Below are 19,562 nucleotides of genomic sequence, written 5' to 3' on the forward strand. Positions count from 1 at the left end.
GATCAAGACATGAAGAACAAATCGTCTTCGTGTATAAGAAAGAAGGATGGCATTCAAAAGTGAGGTAAGAAATAATTAATGATTATGACATTTAAAACGAGAAAATAAATAAATTATTGAATAGTAGTTTGGGAGTAATAACAAATTTAAAATAGAGTATTTTAAAAAGTGAAAATTTTGTCATATTTATAGAATTTCATGACAATGTGTTATATTTGCCCTATCATATTTTCAGAAGTTACCAAATACAATTTCCTAAAAAAGAAAGAAAAACAAAATTAGTTTTTAATTTGGGATTTATTTGATTCAAGTATGGTGATTATGTTTCTCGTCGTCATAAAATATTTATAGGAAGATTTATTGGTTATTTATCAATTTAATTAATTTATGAATAACCTAGAATCTTATCATCCAAAATACAGGAGCTACATCATGTGTCATAATAAATACTAAAGTTTTTTTTTCGAAAGTTTGTAGACTAAAATAAACGTTTTTAAAAGTTCAAGGAACAAAATAGAATAAAATATGGAGCAAGATTGAGTTCCAGCTTTCAGTTTTATGAACGAGTGATTTGGAGGAAGGCTGGATGCAAAGACGCCGGTGAAAATGGGTTCAATGGTGTGTTCTGATCCCACGGGTACCATGTGGAAAGTACTCAGATTGATGGGATTAAGTAGTATGGGGCTGCTATGATATGGGCGCATGTAGATGGGAGAAAGAATATTGTCCACCTTATGTCTTGGATGAGAAATCTCAGATCATGTGGGATAGGTGGATCCTCCAGCAGATATCATGGAATCTTCTAAAACGGAAAAAGCTAGATACATGCATTTAAAATTTTATTTTATAAGATAAAAACAAAACATATTTTTAAATATAATAAAATAAATTAAAATGTTTATAATATAAATTTTATGGATTATATATTTCAAATATAGATTCTATGGTAATAGATTTTTAGCAACGTCCTTCAATATAACTAATAAAAACATATCAATATGTATCAAAAATTTATATTAAAATTTTCAAATTTCCGTAAAAACAATAGTAGGTGCTGTCAATCGTTGAAAATGATAATTTCCCTTGGAAAATGGTTTTGATCTCTTACTTTCTCTACACCGAAAATCCCGCATGTGAGTCCGTCGCCACAGCAACAGATTTGGGCACCAAATTTGGAAAGGAAAATGAAGCGAGGGCATCAATAAGGGGCAGGGCTAAGTCAAATGGAAGGCGAAAAGCAGAAACTCCTTCAAGACGGAGAGCTAAATCAGTCAGTCTGGAATATTAATCTGACAAAGCCATGGTATTTAGCAGCTTAATAGTGTTATCGGTCGCTCATTTATCGGCGGATGTTTCGCAATCCATTGCTCGCTTTCCAGATCCCCTCACCAGCCACCAACTTCTTTACCTTCTCTTCGCTTTCCCTCTTCAACAGCTCTCTCGACTTGCCCTCTCTCTCTGGACCTTCTTCTGTGTTCCTCCACCTGGTTCTTTCTACTATTACTACTATTCCTCTGACTCCGATCTCTCTTCTTACGCCTATGCTTCCGATTGACTTTCTATCTGGTAAATTTCTCCCCTTCCTGCTTCTGGGTTTTCATTTTTTCCTTCTCCGGAGTACCATTATCATTGCTTTGTATTAGAAATAATACACTTACCCCTGCTCTTTCTCTACTTCAATTCACTATTTCAACAACTACTTGCAACGAAATTCAGTATATTTATAATTGTTGATCCGAAAACTTTGACAAGTGCTATCGGATTTGACAATTTCTGAAAATAATCATGGGTCTCCGACCACGGGTGACATTTGTGTCAGAGTTCTTTTAGTATGATAGTAACTCAAAGCAACCGTGTGGTTAAGACAATGCCATTTATTACTTGAATTGAAAGATTTCTTACTAGCTCATAATTTAAACAGACCATTTTCTTTGATTTTGATGGTTGAGGTTTCTGCTCCATGCTGTATCTCCTACATTTCAAATTGTCGCGTTCTGTGTAGGTTTCCAGCTACAACTTAATTTTATTAGATCCTTTTTTTTATTTTTTATTTTTATCGTGGACAATGGATACCTCTTGTCTTGCGATTTATCGTAAGTGTCGCAGATATGCTTAATTTTTTAGGTGGATATATGCTCCTTTTACTCTCTAGCTAACGGATTGCACTTTTATCCTCTTCTAAGAATTGCATAGTTGTAACGTGGATGATTTTTCGATATCTTTGTCGTCTTTGTAGGCTAAGTTGTTGGAGGAGTGTAGAATTTAGTCATAAGGAAAGCCTTCTTTTTTAGTTTTCCCATATTCTTGTCCCCATCACTGTAGAACGCGATCAATTGGTATTTCACCTAAAAGCTTAAGTTGGTAGATCAAATCCAAAATATGGATAATTAATATGAAGAGAGGAAGGGAACAACTCTTGAGGGATTTGAACTTAGGGTCTCATCGGTCAATGCCATTTCAATCAAATGCTTAAGTTCTTAGGATTGTATAGAACTGTAATTGACTTAGCTTGACTACCTCTAGGTTCATTCATACTCTTAGATAAATGGTTTTCATAAGTGATCTGGTGTTATTTATAACGGGATGTCTTTTGTTCTTAGAAGATCTTTTTCTTTTATGAATCTTTTTCTTTTAAGTTTTGCTAGGTCTACGAATTAAGCCACATTTGCATACTTAGCTTCTTTGGCATTCCTTTTATTTGTTGTTGTCTATGCTTTCCTTTGTTTTATTGTCTCACGCACTTTTCTTTTTTCAGTCTCCAATTCTTCTGCTTATATTTCTGTCTACCAGTTTCTCTCTTTCCATATCCAAGTTGGATTAAGCACAATTTTATTATGTATTTGATCTTTCAAGATCTTAACATCAAGAAGCATATCCATCAGATGTAGGACCGCTGTTTCCTATCCCAACACTTGAGACCTCTAATTATCTGTCGGTTTAATTATGTGGATCTAATGTGAAAATAAATAACGAAAAGTGTTATAATACAATATGAATCAACATTTTGCGGTCTGTGAGTTACAAAGGATTTGTTCTCGGAATGTGAGTTTCAGGGTATTTCGTGCCTAATGGAGTTTGGGGAATACATCGGCTTTGCAAGATGGGGATTTGGGTTCAAATATAATGCAAGCAGGAATAGACCACATGAACTTTGAAGATTGTTGAAGCAAAATTCTAAATTTGTTTAAAATTCTCTCCGAGTCTTCACCAACTAAATACAACACTTGGGTGTTATAGAAATGGATATTACAAGGACGTGTCATCTTTGCTTGATGATTTCAACAGTTGAGTTTGATGAATTTCCTTGTTGCAACTGATTCAGTAATGCGGTTGGTATTATGCATCATGAGAGTACCAACCAACTAGAAAAGCTCGTTCTTACCTGCAATCGGTAGGCAGATGTCCCCTAATTGAGATTCAGTGAGTGCTTGTTCTCTTCATGTTTATCCTTCCATAGAAAAAATACTGTTAGGGTTGTGATTAAGTTTCTCATTAGTTATAACTTAGAAGTGAAAAAGTTTATAGTATTTCTGTTAGTAAAACCAACATTTTTCATATTATATGGTCTTTTGGGTAAATTTTAGAAACAAATTCACGTGAGCTTGATTCAAAGTGGCTAATAAATGAGAGTTTGGGATATTGTCTAAGGTTTGTGTGGCAGCTTCGAGACATCATTCTTTTGTCATTTTCTACCTCTTACTATTATCTACCCAATCTTTAACGTGATTTTGATCTCTTTGCTGGCATTTTGTTCAAATTTTAAAACATCAAGTTTAGCGTAACATTTGATGCAATTTAATGGTGGCTTCACTGTTTGTTATGAAGGATGGATACCCGGCGGTGCAATTCTATTCTAGCATCTAAACAGTTCTTATTATGTTTTGTGTGAAAAGGATCCGAAGAGTCTTCACCATTTCGGATGCAGTCCATGTGTTAGGGTGTCTCACTTCCAAGTTTCAGCAGCTTCAGTACATGAAGGCATGGGGCTTCTCATCTCGTTGGTCATCTATCCATGGTGAAAAAGTTTGTAGATATGGTTTTTTCCAACAAAGGAAATGTAACAATGAAAAAGAGAGAAGCGTGCGAGAATTGTGTGTTTCACTTTCAATGAACTGAGCTTACATTGTCGTTCGTTGTAGAACATTTGTTTCACTTTCTGGTTTCCTTAGTCGAGGTTTGTCAGTAAGTCGGGTTGATTTGACATTGTGTGTACTGATCATTAGGAAAATGATGGCGGCACATATTTTACTTGGATTCCAAAGGAATGAATGCCTGTCTGTAAGTAAGTGTTCGAAGATAATCAACTTTGATGCCAATTACCCGCGAGGGATGAGTTGGTTTGATTGGGCTTTGCATGTTTGACTATGGACTGAGGAAGCTGTAATGACGTATATTTGTGAAAAAGCACCAATGTTTGCTTTTGATTTTAGGGGCCATTTCTTTTATAAACTCCAATTATGGGGTGCTCGGAGGTTGAATTGATTGATGATGTTTGAAATTAATAAGTGGGAATTAGAAAGTTTGTGGTTAGGGTGTAGAGTTATAACTTATAATATCGAGATTTTCAGTACATGTGCAAAATAAAATAAAAAAAAAAGCAATATGAAGATTTTTTTTATTTACAATTGATTTGATAAAAGCTTCCCTAAAGATTATTTAAGAGTATTTTGTGAAGTAATTCTATTTATAAATTATAGAGATTAAATCTTAATTTTCTCTAAGTAGTTAGATAAAATTAACAATATATTTAATGGTTGTTTGGGAAGTTGAACGTGGTGTAATGGTGTTGAGATACATGAGGAATGAGGGCAAAACAAAAATTGAATTATGAAGATCGAATGAAATGTTTAATTTAAACACGAGTTTTGGATTAATTACATTTGCACCCAACCCAAAACAAAGCAACAAGAAAAGAAAATAAATGAAAAAAAAAAAGTAACTTTGAAGTGGGAAGGAAGTTAGGGAATCTGTAAAGTTAGCAATGAGTGGCATTTTGACTGCCATCAATCACTAGTTTAATACTAATGGCCACCAATTGTAAAAAGCGAAACCTTTTGCAAATCTCTATTTAATAACGTCCATCTTCATTTCTCATTATAATATAATACTAAAGTATGTTTCTTTTCCCCCCATTTTAATTAATTAACGTGGGATTTCAGAAAAGTATGGCCATACTTTAGGTCAAATGGTGCTATCTCTTTATAAATCACGTGTGGTTTTTTTTTGGCAAAGATGGGCAAAAATAGATTTATTTCCACATTTCAATTATGGAATTTGGTTGGATGGTAAAAAACCGTCACTACATTCAATTATAAACATATAACCCTTAACATTTACGAGAAAAAATATTTAACGGTGATAGTTATAATTTAAGGTACGTCGAAGAAAAGCAAGGTAATATAACAATGGTACTACTACAAATCATTGTGAGCTCGGACACAAGTCTATAGAATTTATAGTTAACATAAAATCAAAACCATCTATATCAGTTAGAAATGAATTTTATTGAGTATTAAGACTTAAAATGATAGGAAGCTAAAATCATGTGTTTAACGAGTATATATATGAGTTTGAACAAAGGTGAAAGTTGAACTATTTTTACTTTTAAAAAATTGTTATATTGATGAGATTAGAAAGCTTAGTTTGAGTGAAGCCACAAAAAGTGGACTTTATTGTCAATTGCACAAAAAAACAAAAAACAAAATTTTAATATATATATATATATATATATATATATATATATATATATATATATATATATATATATATATTAAAACTTTGTTTTTTAGTACAATTGGTTTAACAATAGGTGAAGCAGTGGTTCTGTTGAAATTATAAGATAAAAGAATACATGTGTTTATATAGGAGTTAAAGTAGGTGCAAAATTTGTGGTTGAATGGGGAAAAAAACTGAAAAGGAGGAATCTTTTGGAGCTGCAAAAAAAGGCAATAAAAAAAGAAAGAAAAAGAAGGAAAAGTGAGATGCAGCGTAGAATGGTATTTGGCAATTTAAAAATGAAAATAAAAGTCATACTTTATACAGATACTGCACTGTGTTCAATGGGTATGTGGTTTCAGCTTCACGTTTGGCATAGGATTCCTCTTTCCTTAAATCCTTTTTATGTGCCGTGAAATTTAGTAATATTCCCAATCACACTTTCATACCTTAATTATCAATCTCAACTACGCGCGCGCGCACACACACACAGCTTTGGAGGTTGAGAGTTGAGACCGAGGCCACAGCAACTAATTTCTGTAAACGACAAGCGTCAAAATACAAGCTTTGTGTATAAAAAAAAACTAAAAAAATCGAAAAATGAAAAGACCCTTTTCTCAAAAAATTTCCCATGTTCTATTTCCTACAACTTTGGTTCAGTCTCTTTCATCATCATCATCTCTCTCTCTCCTCTATCTCGTCATCGGGCAATCAATCAAAGTTCTAAAAGGATGATATAATAATATAAAAAAGCCATTTTTACCGTCCGTATCCAATGATCCCCGTTTCTCTCTTTTATTATTTGCAACCAAAAGAAAGAGAGTTTGGCTTGGTGACTGAGGCCGGCGCTGTAGCCAGTTGGATCTCCTCATTTTGTTTACGTGGAACCAGAATCGCATTTCGGGTTGAGATTTGAGGGTTGCATCTGTGTATGTGGACTGATTGTTGTGTGTAGCTAATTTCCATTTGGGCGGCTTCCTGTAAATGGGTCCTGCTCAGATTGACAGAAGAACGGCCGGGATAGCTCTGCTACTGCTTTTCTCTTTATGGTTTCTGATCTCTCTCTCCCATGCTGCTCGATTATCCCCTTCAATGCAGAATCTGGAGGTGCAGAAGCACCTCAGGCGCTTGAACAAACCCCCATTGAAAACAATCCAGGTTCTCTCTTTGTCCCTCCCAAAGATATTTTGTTTTTCCGAAGACTTGGAAGAGCTTTTAATAATGTACGCTGAGTATTGCGCAGCTTCCAGTTCCAACTAGATAGCTTAGGCTTCAGATTTTGAGAAAAGAAATTTCACTTTCACCTACTGTTTTATCCCTTGTTCTTTTTCTACAATTGTGTGTTTGTGATGTTCAAGCAGAGTCCAGATGGGGATATAATCGACTGTGTCCACATTTCTAATCAACCAGCTTTTGATCATCCTTTCCTCAAAGATCACAAAATTCAGGTTTCTACTATTTCTCAATTTTGCACCTTCTTCAAGTATTTCTTCTCTACCTGTCCTGAAGTTCTTTACCACTTGACCTTGTATCAGACAAGACCTACTTACCACCCAGAAGGGCTATTTGATGAGAACAAGGTGTCTGAGAAACCTAAAGAAATAACAAACCCCATCAATCAGCTGTGGCATGCAAATGGAAGGTGCCCAGAGAACACCATTCCTATTAGGAGAACTAAGGAAGATGACGTGCTAAGAGCAAGCTCTGTCAAAAGATATGGAAAGAAAAGGCACAGAGCCATTCCTCAACCCAGGTCTGCAGATCCTGATCTCATCAATCAAAGTGGTCATCAGGTAATTCTTCTCCCTTTTAAATACAATCAGTCTTTTTTTTTTGTTTAATTTTTTTTACTGTAGTTCTGATATCGTGGTGTTCCCTTCGGAGCTGCTTAGCACGCAATAGCTTATGTGGAAGGAGATAAGTTTTATGGAGCCAAGGCAACTATCAATGTTTGGGAGCCCAAAATACAGCAGCCTAATGAGTTTAGCTTATCACAGTTATGGATTTTAGGAGGTTCTTTTGGTCAAGATCTCAATAGTATTGAAGCTGGCTGGCAGGTACTGTGAACTAATTGATTCAAAAAGCTAATCAATTCCATTTCTTTTCCCTCTCATTGTGGATCCCGTAATTGGTTGTGTTTGACATCAGGTCAGCCCAGACTTATATGGCGATAACAACACGCGACTCTTCACTTATTGGACTGTAAGATTCATTTGCCTCTTTCATAAAATTGTTTAGGTTCTGTTCGATAACCGTTTGGTTTCTGAAAACTAATCTTTGAGTTTTTTTGTTAGCCAAGTTTTGAAGTTTTGAAAACTAGAAAAAAAGAAGTTTTAAAAATAAGTTATTGTTTCTTTTTGAAACTTGACTAAGAATTCAAGTGTTGGTTTCTTTAAGAGAAGTGAAAAGCAGAGCAAAGAAATTGGGAGGAAACAAAAACAATTTTCAAAAACCGTTATCAAACAAGACATTAATTTTTTTGTTTATCTTGTCCAACTCCATTGATATAGGGATGATGATTGTATTTGCAGAGTGATGCATATCAAGCTACAGGTTGTTATAACCTCCTCTGTTCAGGCTTTATTCAAGTTAACAGTGATATAGCGATGGGGGCAAGCATCTCACCTGTTTCTGGGTTTCGCAGTTCCCAGTATGATATCAGTATACTTATCTGGAAGGTAAATGCCAAACCTCACTTGGACTACTCAGAAAAGAAAAATTGAAACATCAACCATTGTGTTAAATGCTAAAAGACAAATGAGACTGACTGTGAAAAGATAAGTGCGTGTGATCATTTGTGGACATTGCCCTGCTGAGATGGGGTCTTCGCATTAGGTGTTTAAAATTAAAATAATACCCACCCACACATAGTTTTTAGTAAAGGGGTTAGGAACAGAAAAATCCCGGGGTTTGAGATCGCAAGATTCTCTTGTCAGTACGAAGAACCCACATGGGTGGCTTAAAGAACCATTTTGATTGACGAATAACTCGAGCATAATTCAGTAGCGAGAGTAATATTGAGTAGTTTGTTTGTTGTTGATAATAGCGATGAGTATTTGCTTATTTGGTGTAGGATCCAAATGAGGGACACTGGTGGATGCAGTTTGGCAATGACTATGTGTTGGGATATTGGCCTTCTTTCTTATTCTCGTACCTGGCTGACAGTGCCTCCATGATTGAGTGGGGAGGGGAGGTTGTGAATTCAGAGGCTGATGGACTGCACACCTTAACCCAAATGGGTAGTGGTCATTTTCCTGAAGAAGGGTTTGGGAAGGCTAGTTATTTCAGAAACATTCAAGTTGTTGACAGCTCCAACAATCTCAAAGCTCCCAAAGGGATTGGGACTTTTACAGAGCAATCCAACTGCTATGATGTCCAAACTGGCAGCAATGGGGATTGGGGCCATTACTTTTACTATGGGGGCCCTGGCAGAAACCAAAATTGCCCATGAGGACTATTTCAATGTAAACTCTGTCTAGTGTTTCTCGCCCATTCTCTATCTCATGCCTGTAACAACATGCATTCAAAAGCTAATGCATTCTCTTATCTCTCCTTTGTATACACATCCTTTAGATCTTGTGAGATTGGGGCAGAAAGGTAAAATACGAGCTTTCAATATTGTGAAGTTTTGGGTCTTCAATTTATAATTTTAATTTTGTTTAGTGGTGTTGAACTTGGGAAGGGATAAAGATGCTTAAAAAGCTTGAAAGGAACAAAGCTTTTGTGAAGCGCACTGTATTTTATTTGTAGTTTACTCCTCTCTAAGAGGGGATGGTTAATCAATTAATGAAATGTGGTTCTGTTGATGCAACGGGGCCTTTTGTTTGTTTTTGTTTTACTTTTGTTTTCTTTTTTGAATTAGAAATGATTGAGCTTTTGAAATTTGAAAGGTGAGTGGGGATGACAATCCTTTGTGCGCTTCCCACCACACCCGCCTTATGAAAGTGAAGTCCCACATGAAGCTTAAAGTTGGGCCAACCCCCACTTGCGAGTTGCAATTAATATTCTGTTCGACATTGCTGGCTGCCTCTAATCCTTACCAGATTTTAATTTCAGATCATAAGGAATCTTTGGATTTAAAAAAAAAAAAATTCCCTGGCCTTGTCATCCACCTACCTTTGCTATAGGATCTACCCAAAGTGAAAATCTGTGTCTGCCAACTCTGTAAATTATGGGCGTTGCACTTTTTCTTTCCTTTTTTCTTTTTTCTTTTTTTTTTTTTTTGCCTTGCTTTCTTCACTTTTGATGACTTTTTTAAACTTTACCTTTGCTTCAGCTTTGGCTCTCTGTTGCCTTGGGAAGGTAAGAAGAAAAAGCCATGTCTTGATTTAAAAGCTGAAACTTTCTGTATTTAGGCGACTCGTGAAACAGCCATAAAAGAAATGGCGGTGAAGATGGCGGTGAAACTTTGCGACCTTTGCCTTTTCATTTATTCCCTTCCCATGTTTTTCTGGTTTCTTCTGCATTTCTCCCGAATAACATAACATCAAATTTTTGACACATAACGGCCACTAGAAAACATAATGAATATTTTTAGTCGATGAAAGTTATAATCCAAATCGCTGTTGAAATGGACCAATAGAGTTGGGTTGAGCTTGAGTATAGTTCAGATTTATGCTTACCATCCAACTACTCGAGAGTTGATAATTTACTCAAATTCATCTCCAGTTTTCTCAAAAATTTAAGAACAGTATGTTTCAAAGTTTATTAGATGAAATCTATTATGTTGAGTTCCATTTATTTGAATAAAGATTGTATGTAGCAATTGAGAGTTTAAATGTCTTTGAATCTATTGTACGATTCGAGGACAATGCATACCAATGATAGTTGACATGCTAATATATGCACCATGGATATATATTGTTCTATGATTTTCGTTCTTGATGAATTTAATGTTTGCTATTTTGGAGCAGTTCTTTAAAATTATTATTATTTGTTATTATTATTCATTCACTCCTTTATTATTATGGAGAAAAAGAGGTTGTGCGCTTATATCATATTATTCTTTTTTTTTTCTTTTTTCAAATTTACCTTCATATTATATTGTTGATTTTTTTTCTAATTTTCCTAAACACACGTCAGAATTTTCAAAGTAAAATAATAATAAAAAAAAGAACCGCCAAATTTCTAACTAAATGGTATTATCATAATTAGGAAGTTTGTGATTTGAATCTATCTTATACAAAATAAAAACGATAACAAACCATAAAAATAATAATAAAAGAAAATTACTTGGTAATGTATTGAAGCGGCTGATACAATGGACATTGAGAAAATAGGCTAAAAAATGAGGGATTGAAATCGTAAATAAAATTGAAAAGGCAATGATTAAGTACATCCTCTCATGTGGACCCCATCTCTTCTTGGCGCAGAAAATTAAAATGATAAATAACAAAATTTACGTGGTAGGGAAATGGAAAACACATGAGATTGGTGCATCAGGACGTATACAGGTTTTTTTCAAACAGAATATCATAGAGGAAAAAGAAAAAGAGAAAAATACAGAAAGACAGCAAAACACGGGGACCCACATCCACAGAGAGTTAGCTGTGACAATTAGCGTATGGTAAGATAAAAGCAACCAACCAAAACCACCCTGTTCCTGCTCTGTCTCATCAGCCTCTCGAGTTCCCTGAATGCATCATCATACATAAATAGTCTCTTCTTCCTTCCCAATTCCCACGCCCCCAACAACTCTTCATCTTCTTCAATTCAATTGAATTCAACAAGACAAGAGCTGTATCATTCAGCAATGGAGGCAATCAAGTTGAAGCTGTTCCTGGTGCTGCTGCTGCTGGCCTTCGCTGCCACCAATGCCCAGCCTGCTGCTCCTGCTCCTGCTCCTGCCTCTGATGCTCCTCTCTTTTATCCTACTTTCCTTGCTTCTCTTTCTGCTCTTTTTTTTTCCTTCTTCCTTTAAACTTCTTCGCATTGCTTCTCTGATTGTATATCGTCTGCCATTTCATTATTTCTTCTAATGAACCTATATTCTTTCTTATAAATGCTGATGTGATTGTCTTAGCCTGAAAATAAACACCTTACCAATATTTTATTGTCGAATCGCCAAATCAAACATGAACTATTTACATTAGAAGATCAGGAGCATCCTCCATATGTTAGTTTCTAATCATTCAAATGCCTCGATGAAAATGGAGTGGTTGGGACAGAGTTTAACCTTTAAAGAACTCTTTACAAGGCTTATTATGTATGTATTCTATGTTTCTTCCCAGTGAGAATCTGGTACATTCAAATTTCAGAAGCAATTCGATACCCTCATTCTATCTCTATCAATCTTGCACCTTTGAACCATGTTCGCACAGAGAGATAATTAAAACGCTTTTAAACTCAAGCCTGGAATTCCATATTCAAAGAAAGTTAGATTACAACATGGTCAAAGAACCACATGGGAAAGAAAACCATAATTGTTGAAGCCTGAAATAAACTTGGAAAGGATCTCCATCATCTTGGTCAGTCCTTCATAACCCGAATGATTTTTCTACCTTTTGAATCTGGTTTAGGAAAATCCAAGTCATCTGCATCATCAAGTCCAACATCTGATTCAGTGAATTATCTTAAATGCGGTATCAACATTGATAGATAGACAGCGGGCACCATGATAACCCAAGTAGTGTGTGCACAGACAGACAAACAGAGAATAGAGATATACCATGACATGGGGGGCAATTCTCACGCAATACACTGGAAATCCAGTGTAGAATTTTAACGGCCCTCCTGCCTTGAGAGTTTTCATGGCACAATCCAAAGAACCAGAGTAGGGAAATTTTCCCTCAGCATCAGGTTGCATTTTCTGAATTTGAGTTTTCACATAATCAAAGGGTAGACTACACGCTGAAGCAAAGAATCCTGATACCGTACTGGCACCTAAGAAGGAGAACAATAAATAATAAATCATAAAAGAAATTTAGCAAGAAACACAATCAGAGAGAAGACGACTCACAATAGAAACATTTTCAAAGACCACCATTTTAATACACGCAGAGAAGAACGAAGGAGAAAGACAAAAGAAGAACTTTCATTGAATTTATAACAATCCAACGGTAAATAAAAACTCTGAGCGATTCCACTGAACGTTCAGTGGCCTCCTGCCTCTTAAGCAATATAAGCTAAGCTGCTATTACTGAAGAAAAGAGTAGTACGTTCAACTCTTTACGGTAAGAGCAGCAAAGAATATCTGTGCTTAACAAATACAACAAGCTTACCTAGTCATAAGTCTAGTATCTACAAACTGAATCGACACAGGAATAAGAAAAAAAAAACATTTAGATCCTCTCATTGAAATAAAGTACAACTCCAAGTGCGAGTTAATTAATCAAACGTACAGTTTGACATCTCCCAAAAGTCAAAATTATCTATTATTCCACAGAAACCTCCATGAAAAGATTGCAGCTAATTTTGACCAACAATGATTGTGATTAAGTTAGTTAAAGAAATTATTTTCAACAGTGTCCAATTGTACACACGTGAATATGAAATGACTAGATGACTACTAAGACAGACATAGTAATGAGCCGATGAAATTGCAATACTCGAGCAATTGGTGCAACACCGCATGGGGCGTTAGAATTGGCATCAACTTACAGTATCAAAAACAATCTTACCCAACACCGTAGCAGCTTCGCCAAAACCAAGGTTATCCTTGAAGAACTCAACACTTTGATCATATGAAGCAAGCATTCCCATGTTTAATCCCATTGCTCTTACAATAGTGGGGCCTGCACCTTTCCAAAGAGCTAAAACCCCCTCATCTGCAAGAATGCGGTAAAGTGCATGGAAGGCATTTTTATAATTTCGGCGCTGGGCAGCAGGTAAAGTTGCATCTGCTTGCATGCGAATAAGAGCTAAGTCCGCTGGACTACCAACAGATGCTCCAATAGCACCGGCTGTGAGCCCACATAAGGCCTTCTGATATAGTGGAAGGGGCTTTCCCTCGTTGGCTTCAATTGCTTTGTTTGTCAACATCCTAGAAGGGAAATGGGGAAAAACAGAGGTTTGATCAACCAAATATACAAGCCAAAAAAAAAAAAAAAAAAAAAACATTTAGCCACTACAGTCCAGGAAATGATTCTACTTGGTCCTTGTAGTTCAGAATGTGACGATTTAACTCCAGTAGCCTTACATGGTCATTATTTCTGTATGTGTATGGTTTTGACTTAATGATGAGTCTCAAATAAAAATGGCTTGGCAACTAAGAACTTAACTAACATAAACTATAAGATCATGTGACTTTTTCATGGAACCCACTAAGGATAAAATAATTTGAGGGCAATTGAGAACCACATTTAACCCTACAGTAACTAAATTGTCATGTTTCAAACTATAGGAACCAAGCGATCATTCCTAAAATGTAGGGACTAAGAAATGCAATTTTTCTTAAAGTTCTCAAAAAACTACATGGACATGAGTAAGAACAAATGTTGGAAGTAAAACCATAGCCTCATGAATATGATCCAAAGGTGTTCAATTCTAGATTTGTAACACGCTCACTTAAAAGATCCAAGTCTTGCTGTAGTATATGTAGCTTGTCTGAGCAATCCAGCAGATAACCCCTGGTTGGAAAATGAAGTTTAGACAAAGATAATCCACAAAACTAAGTGCCGAGCACTAGAGAACCGGAAGAATTTGAAAAGAAAAAAAAATCCAAGAAAATTAGGCAGCAAATCCATATCCATTAGAAAATCAACTTTGCCAATATCCTAATTTACAAGATACTGAAAATGTGTCAAACAACCACTTAATCTTCAAGTGGCTCCTCACACCATCAGTCTCTCAATGGTGGCAACAAATAAATAATTCAGTAGAACACATTGAAAAGGTACGCAGAACAAAATGATCGGAGTCAGTAATGCAATACGACAGTAGTTCAACAAGAGATACCTCAATTCGGTATCAGGAAAAAAAGGCAACAGGGGAGGAGAAGTAGCATAAAAAACAAGGAAAGAAAGAATTTTTTCTGAGCAGAATGAAAAATGGAGACCTTGTAAAAGGCACCAAAACCCTCTTCCTTAAGCATGGTTCTTGTGACCTGGCCAGCGGATCCCTGACCAAGTTGAATTCTGACCTAAGAGAAAGGGAAGCAGTAGATAAAGATCAGAAGCAGCCAGCAGGAATTGAAGAGAATGCATTTGGCATTTGATGGAAGTAGAGTACCTTGACCATATCAATGGGTTGAATGACACAGGTGGCGAGCATGCCGGAGGCACCGCCATTAACAAAGGGCTTGACGGTGGGCCAAACGGAGGAGAAGGTGGGTTTCTTATCGTCAGCCATTGGTGAGAGCAGAGGGAGTTGTGATGGAGGTGGTGGATTTCCTTCTCCGAAAATAAAGGGCCCAACTTCTTTTATATCTTTAGTTTTGGTTTGCGGCTCAGCCTCAAAACCTCTTGTCCTTTCTCTTATGGACGACAATATTGATTTTCATTTATTTTTTAAATTAAAAAATCCAAAATATTTAATTGGCCGGATTTTTACTACTTAACAATATTTACAAAATTTTGAATTTTAATATTTTAAGGCTTCATGAAAATTGGAAGCAAAGAGAAGGAGAGCTCAAAGGCTTGGATAGAGTCAACAACAGCAAGTACGAGAAGAGTGATGATGGACAATGAGAATGTGTGGAAAAAAGAGACTTTCACGTATTTTCCATACATGGAGACTTGATTGTTGATCGTTGAATTGTGAAATAAAATCGTATAGAACTAAATATATATTTAATTTTTATGAAATTTTAAAGGTTCGCAGTTCGCACCACCCCCTCCCTCCTAGTCTCCAACTTGGAGAACAGGCTTATAGTGTCAGTCCTTCTGTTGTGCTATCAATTGAATGATTGGAGGGAAGGTAACAGAATTTGTGTAATCGAATTGGGACTAACAATTTAACAAATAATAATAATAATAATAATAATAATAATAATAATAATAATAATAATAATAATAATAATAATAGACGATAACAAGTGAAGCCCAAAGGCATCAATATTACAACTCATGTAGCAGTTGAGCATTCAGTACAGCTGTGCCATTCATAATCTTCAATCATCTCATGTGAATACCATTACACCTCTCTCTCACTCTCTCTCTCTCGATATATTAAATCCATCAATATTTGTCATTTTACTTCTATAATTCAATTCTTTATGTATATTTATACACCATATGTAGATACAAAAATCCTCCTACCCCATTCATTGTATTAAATAAAATAAATTATTATTGAACTATGTTGATGTTACTAAATTAAAATTAGATATCCTATAAAAATTAACATTTTGCTAATAATTAATTATAAGGATGAAAGATAGAAACCAAACCCCCCATATTGTAGAATTTAATAAAGGAGTTAATTGAAAGTTATAAGAAAAATAGAGAATAAATTTAAAATGAAAGAGAATTAATTAAGTGAATTTATATGGAAAGAGAATTATATGTTACACACATCACATGGACATGGTCGCTGAGTTTTGTCAGAAGTACCCTCCGTTGATCCCCAAAAAAGTGCACAGATGTAAAGGGTAAAATTGTCAGAATGGATAAGATAAGAAGATGGGAGGGACCCATAGAAAGCCTGGCGCGCTCCCTCGCTTGGAATTGGAATTGCGGATCCCAATTGGTTATCAAATCTGGTTTTGTTTGTTTGGCTCATTAAAACCCTCCTCTCTTAAATCCCGACGACGCCAACTCCCACACTGCCCTCCTTCATTCTCTTCCTACAACCCTCCCATCGCCGTCGCCATTTTTCACTTTCTCAGACGAACATGCGGGAGATCATAAGTATCCACATTGGACAGGCTGGAATTCAGGTCGGCAATTCTTGCTGGGAGCTCTATTGCCTCGAACATGGCATTCAGCCCGACGGTATGATGCCTAGGTAATGCTTTACCCATCTTCATCTCTCTCTCTACTCTTCTTTTTTCTTTCTTTTTTTTTTCTTTTTTTTTGTCATTGGGAATGAAAACAAGTTCGATATCACGTATCTGACTGCATTTTGAAATGCTTATATGTGCATTTCTGTTTTCTTTTTCCAGTGATACCTCCGAAGGTGTTGCACACGACGCTTTTAATACATTCTTTAGCGAGACCGGTTCAGGAAAGCATGTGCCTCGGGCTATATTTGTTGATTTAGAACCAACGGTGATTGATGAAGTTAGAACCGGAGCCTACAGGCAGCTCTTTCATCCGGAGCAATTGATATCTGGAAAAGAAGATGCTGCCAATAATTTTGCTCGAGGACACTACACAGGTGATGGATGTGTTGCCTTGTGGATACTTGGTTGACGTTTCATTTTTGGTTGCTCTGTTTGACGTATTTTTTATTTTTACAGTTGGAAAGGAAATTGTAGATCTCTGTCTTGACCGGGTCAGGAAGTTGGCTGATAACTGCACCGGCTTACAAGGATTTCTAGTCTTCAATGCTGTTGGTGGTGGCACTGGTTCTGGTCTGGGTTCGTTGTTGTTAGAGCGCTTGTCAGTGGATTATGGGAAAAAATCAAAGCTTGGTTTCACTATCTACCCATCCCCTCAGGTACTGACAATTCAAATGTAGATTAATCAAAACATTTAATCATTAAGAGGAAGAATCGCTGAAATAGCAATACTGGAATAGTTACGAAGTTGTTGCTTGTTTGAACAATTTTGGACTTCGATCAGGTTTCAACTGCTGTCGTGGAGCCTTACAACAGCGTTCTTTCTACCCATTCTCTTCTTGAGCATACGGATGTTGCTGTTCTTCTAGACAATGAAGCTATATACGACATTTGTAGGAGATCTCTCGACATTGATAGGCCTACGTATACCAACTTGAATAGATTGATATCTCAAATTATTTCATCCTTGACCACTTCATTGAGATTTGATGGAGCCATCAACGTGGACATAACAGAGTTCCAGACGAACCTTGTACCATATCCTCGCATTCATTTCATGCTCTCCTCATATGCTCCGGTTATCTCAGCAGAGAAGGCTTACCACGAGCAGCTATCTGTACCTGAGATCACAAATGCAGTTTTTGAACCTTCGAGCATGATGGCTAAGTGTGATCCTAGGCATGGAAAATACATGGCTTGTTGCTTAATGTACCGAGGAGATGTTGTACCCAAAGATGTCAATGCTGCTGTTGCTACCATTAAGACAAAGCGCACCGTGCAGTTTGTTGACTGGTAAGTGAAAAAAACATATCTTGTTTATTTTGATGAAGTTATAATGCTTAAGAAAATTAAGACCTACTCTCAGTTTCCTCGTGCATTGTTTTGGGTAGTTATTTCGTGTAGTAGCTTTTAAGAACTAATTTGTAGAGTAATGAGGCTGACTTGTAAACGTTTGGATTATTATAGATCAGGAATGTAGAAATTATTATGCGCTTGAAATAATCATTGAGAAGCTCGTAGTAAAGGGAGAACAATTTAGTTCTGTAAGGAACAAAATGAAAAAGAGAGACCTGTGATAGCTCAGGGGAAAACAACCCTTCGAGAGAAGACAATATAACAAGTGGATTTGTTTCACTGCAGAAAATGACGAAGAGGTTTTCTTGTGTTTTGTTCTACATTGAACATATATATTCCTTGGTTAATCTAGTGGACATAAATTTCGTATGGTCAAAAGTTGGGGGCTCTTTTCTTTCTGCCTCCACTTTCCAATGCATATTGCATAGATGAAAATTTCTATATCATGTCATGAAGCGCAAGGGATTCGATGATAGTGAGAGCACATAATTTTCAAGCTTAGTTTAGGTTTAAGTTAAAAGTTATCTTGGCCTATACAAGCAATTTGACCTTAAAGGCATTGTCATTTTAACAATAATTTGATTTTGAAATCTAGCAAAAATTTAATAATGGATCTGTTTTGTAGGTGTCCAACTGGCTTCAAATGTGGTATCAACTACCAGCCTCCAACAGTTGTACCTGGTGGCGATTTAGCGTTGGTGCAACGAGCTGTTTGCATGATCAGCAATAATACAGCAGTAGCTGAGGTGTTCTCTCGCATCGACCATAAATTTGACCTGATGTATGCGAAGAGAGCATTCGTTCACTGGTATGTCGGTGAGGGCATGGAAGAAGGGGAGTTCTCAGAGGCTCGTGAAGATCTGGCTGCCCTCGAGAAAGACTATGAAGAAGTTGGTGCTGAAGGTGCGGATGATGACGACGAACCTGAAGATTACTAAGTGTGCATGGTGCTTTTATCCCCATAATTTCTTGTCTAGTTAAAGAGCCTGTCGTTTTCTTTTATATACGCAATTCTGCTGTCTTGTAGTAAATTTCGATTCTGTATCTTTGTGGCTCTATGTATGAAATCAGGAATATTTACGCCAATGTTTAGACTGTAATTCTGTATTGTCTTGGATTGTGGATGGATCAATGTTATAATAGATAATTTGTACATTTTTTTTCTAATATGAAAAAGTTGTACATGTTTATCTTTGAGGGAGAGATCGTTTGGCTTGCTTGACGACAAAACAACGTGCTTGGCTTTAGATGGGCCATCATCACTTGAATTTCAAGGACTCCAGCAAAACTCACTTATTCACAGGTCCAATCATTTACCCCTTTGTCATGCCTGAAATTTCACACCTTTGATCTTTTGCAAGAAAAAGAACATAGATGTTGCTTTCGTGCAGTCTATGTAAGTGTCTGATAAAGAAATGTCATGTGACAATTCTTTTCAAAGGATTATTTTGTGTAAAAAGAAAGAAAGTATCGAGTATAATATAAGTTGCACATTTTGAAATTAGTCTTGTTTATCATGAACTCTAGTCAAGAATTAAAAAAAAAAAAATTAAAGCATTTTTTGAAGTCAAAAGTTGGATAAATTATTTTGTTGGTTAACTCTCCTATCCGC

General features: G+C 36.1%; 3 protein-coding genes and 1 non-coding gene across 4 annotated transcripts; 3 read left to right on the forward strand and 1 right to left on the reverse strand.

Annotated features, from left to right (window-relative positions):
• The first annotated feature begins 1,038 nt into the window (after positions 1-1,038).
• LOC103491633 (uncharacterized) lies at positions 1,039-4,429 on the forward strand. The gene is made up of 3 exons (XR_538092.3): positions 1,039-1,566; positions 3,054-3,420; positions 3,894-4,429. It is a non-coding gene; the product is annotated as an uncharacterized LOC103491633 (transcript).
• Positions 4,430-6,215: 1,786 nt separating this feature from the next.
• Positions 6,216-9,553, forward strand: LOC103491632 (uncharacterized). Its single transcript, XM_008451667.3, has 7 exons — positions 6,216-6,873; positions 7,077-7,163; positions 7,251-7,508; positions 7,608-7,772; positions 7,864-7,917; positions 8,247-8,393; positions 8,789-9,553. The coding sequence occupies exons 1-7, from the start codon at positions 6,700-6,702 to the stop codon at positions 9,164-9,166; spliced, it is 1,263 nt and encodes a 420-aa protein (XP_008449889.1). The 5' UTR covers positions 6,216-6,699; the 3' UTR covers positions 9,167-9,553.
• A 2,487-nt stretch (positions 9,554-12,040) lies between these two features.
• On the reverse strand, positions 12,041-15,097 carry LOC103491631 (mitochondrial dicarboxylate/tricarboxylate transporter DTC). The gene is made up of 6 exons (XM_008451665.3): positions 14,884-15,097; positions 14,711-14,794; positions 14,221-14,282; positions 13,335-13,696; positions 12,383-12,597; positions 12,041-12,248 (listed from the first exon to the last, which is right to left on the reverse strand). Exons 1-6 carry the CDS (start codon positions 15,001-15,003, stop codon positions 12,192-12,194), a joined length of 900 nt encoding a protein of 299 aa, XP_008449887.1. The 5' UTR covers positions 15,004-15,097; the 3' UTR covers positions 12,041-12,191.
• Positions 15,098-16,303: 1,206 nt separating this feature from the next.
• Positions 16,304-19,105, forward strand: LOC103491629 (tubulin alpha-3 chain). Its single transcript, XM_008451663.3, has 5 exons — positions 16,304-16,599; positions 16,757-16,971; positions 17,054-17,253; positions 17,379-17,887; positions 18,576-19,105. Exons 1-5 carry the CDS (start codon positions 16,487-16,489, stop codon positions 18,886-18,888), a joined length of 1,350 nt encoding a protein of 449 aa, XP_008449885.1. The 5' UTR covers positions 16,304-16,486; the 3' UTR covers positions 18,889-19,105.
• Positions 19,106-19,562: the final 457 nt, after the last annotated feature.

The sequence above is a fragment of the Cucumis melo genome, chromosome 5 (assembly GCF_025177605.1).
Source record: "Cucumis melo cultivar AY chromosome 5, USDA_Cmelo_AY_1.0, whole genome shotgun sequence".
NCBI lineage: Eukaryota > Viridiplantae > Streptophyta > Magnoliopsida > Cucurbitales > Cucurbitaceae > Cucumis > Cucumis melo.

What these genes read in the sequence shown, in the direction of transcription:
- LOC103491629 (XM_008451663.3), top strand. Translation starts at nt 16,487, where the DNA reads ATGCGGGAGATCATAAGTATCCACATTGGACAGGCTGGAATTCAGGTC. An exon ending in CTATCTACCCATCCCCTCAG is followed by an intron (nt 17,254 to 17,378) that starts GTACTGACAATT and finishes GACTTCGATCAG; the next exon opens with GTTTCAACTGCTGTCGTGGA. An exon ending in ACCGTGCAGTTTGTTGACTG is followed by an intron (nt 17,888 to 18,575) that starts GTAAGTGAAAAA and finishes TCTGTTTTGTAG; the next exon opens with GTGTCCAACTGGCTTCAAAT.
- LOC103491631 (XM_008451665.3), bottom strand. Translation starts at nt 15,003, where the DNA reads ATGGCTGACGATAAGAAACCCACCTTCTCCTCCGTTTGGCCCACCGTC. An exon ending in GTTTTGGTGCCTTTTACAAG is followed by an intron (nt 14,283 to 14,710) that starts GTCTCCATTTTT and finishes TTTTCCAACCAG; the next exon opens with GGGTTATCTGCTGGATTGCT. An exon ending in GAATTGCCCCCCATGTCATG is followed by an intron (nt 12,249 to 12,382) that starts GTATATCTCTAT and finishes TTGATGATGCAG; the next exon opens with ATGACTTGGATTTTCCTAAA.
- LOC103491632 (XM_008451667.3), top strand. Translation starts at nt 6,700, where the DNA reads ATGGGTCCTGCTCAGATTGACAGAAGAACGGCCGGGATAGCTCTGCTA. An exon ending in GTATTGAAGCTGGCTGGCAG is followed by an intron (nt 7,773 to 7,863) that starts GTACTGTGAACT and finishes GTTTGACATCAG; the next exon opens with GTCAGCCCAGACTTATATGG. An exon ending in TCAGTATACTTATCTGGAAG is followed by an intron (nt 8,394 to 8,788) that starts GTAAATGCCAAA and finishes TATTTGGTGTAG; the next exon opens with GATCCAAATGAGGGACACTG.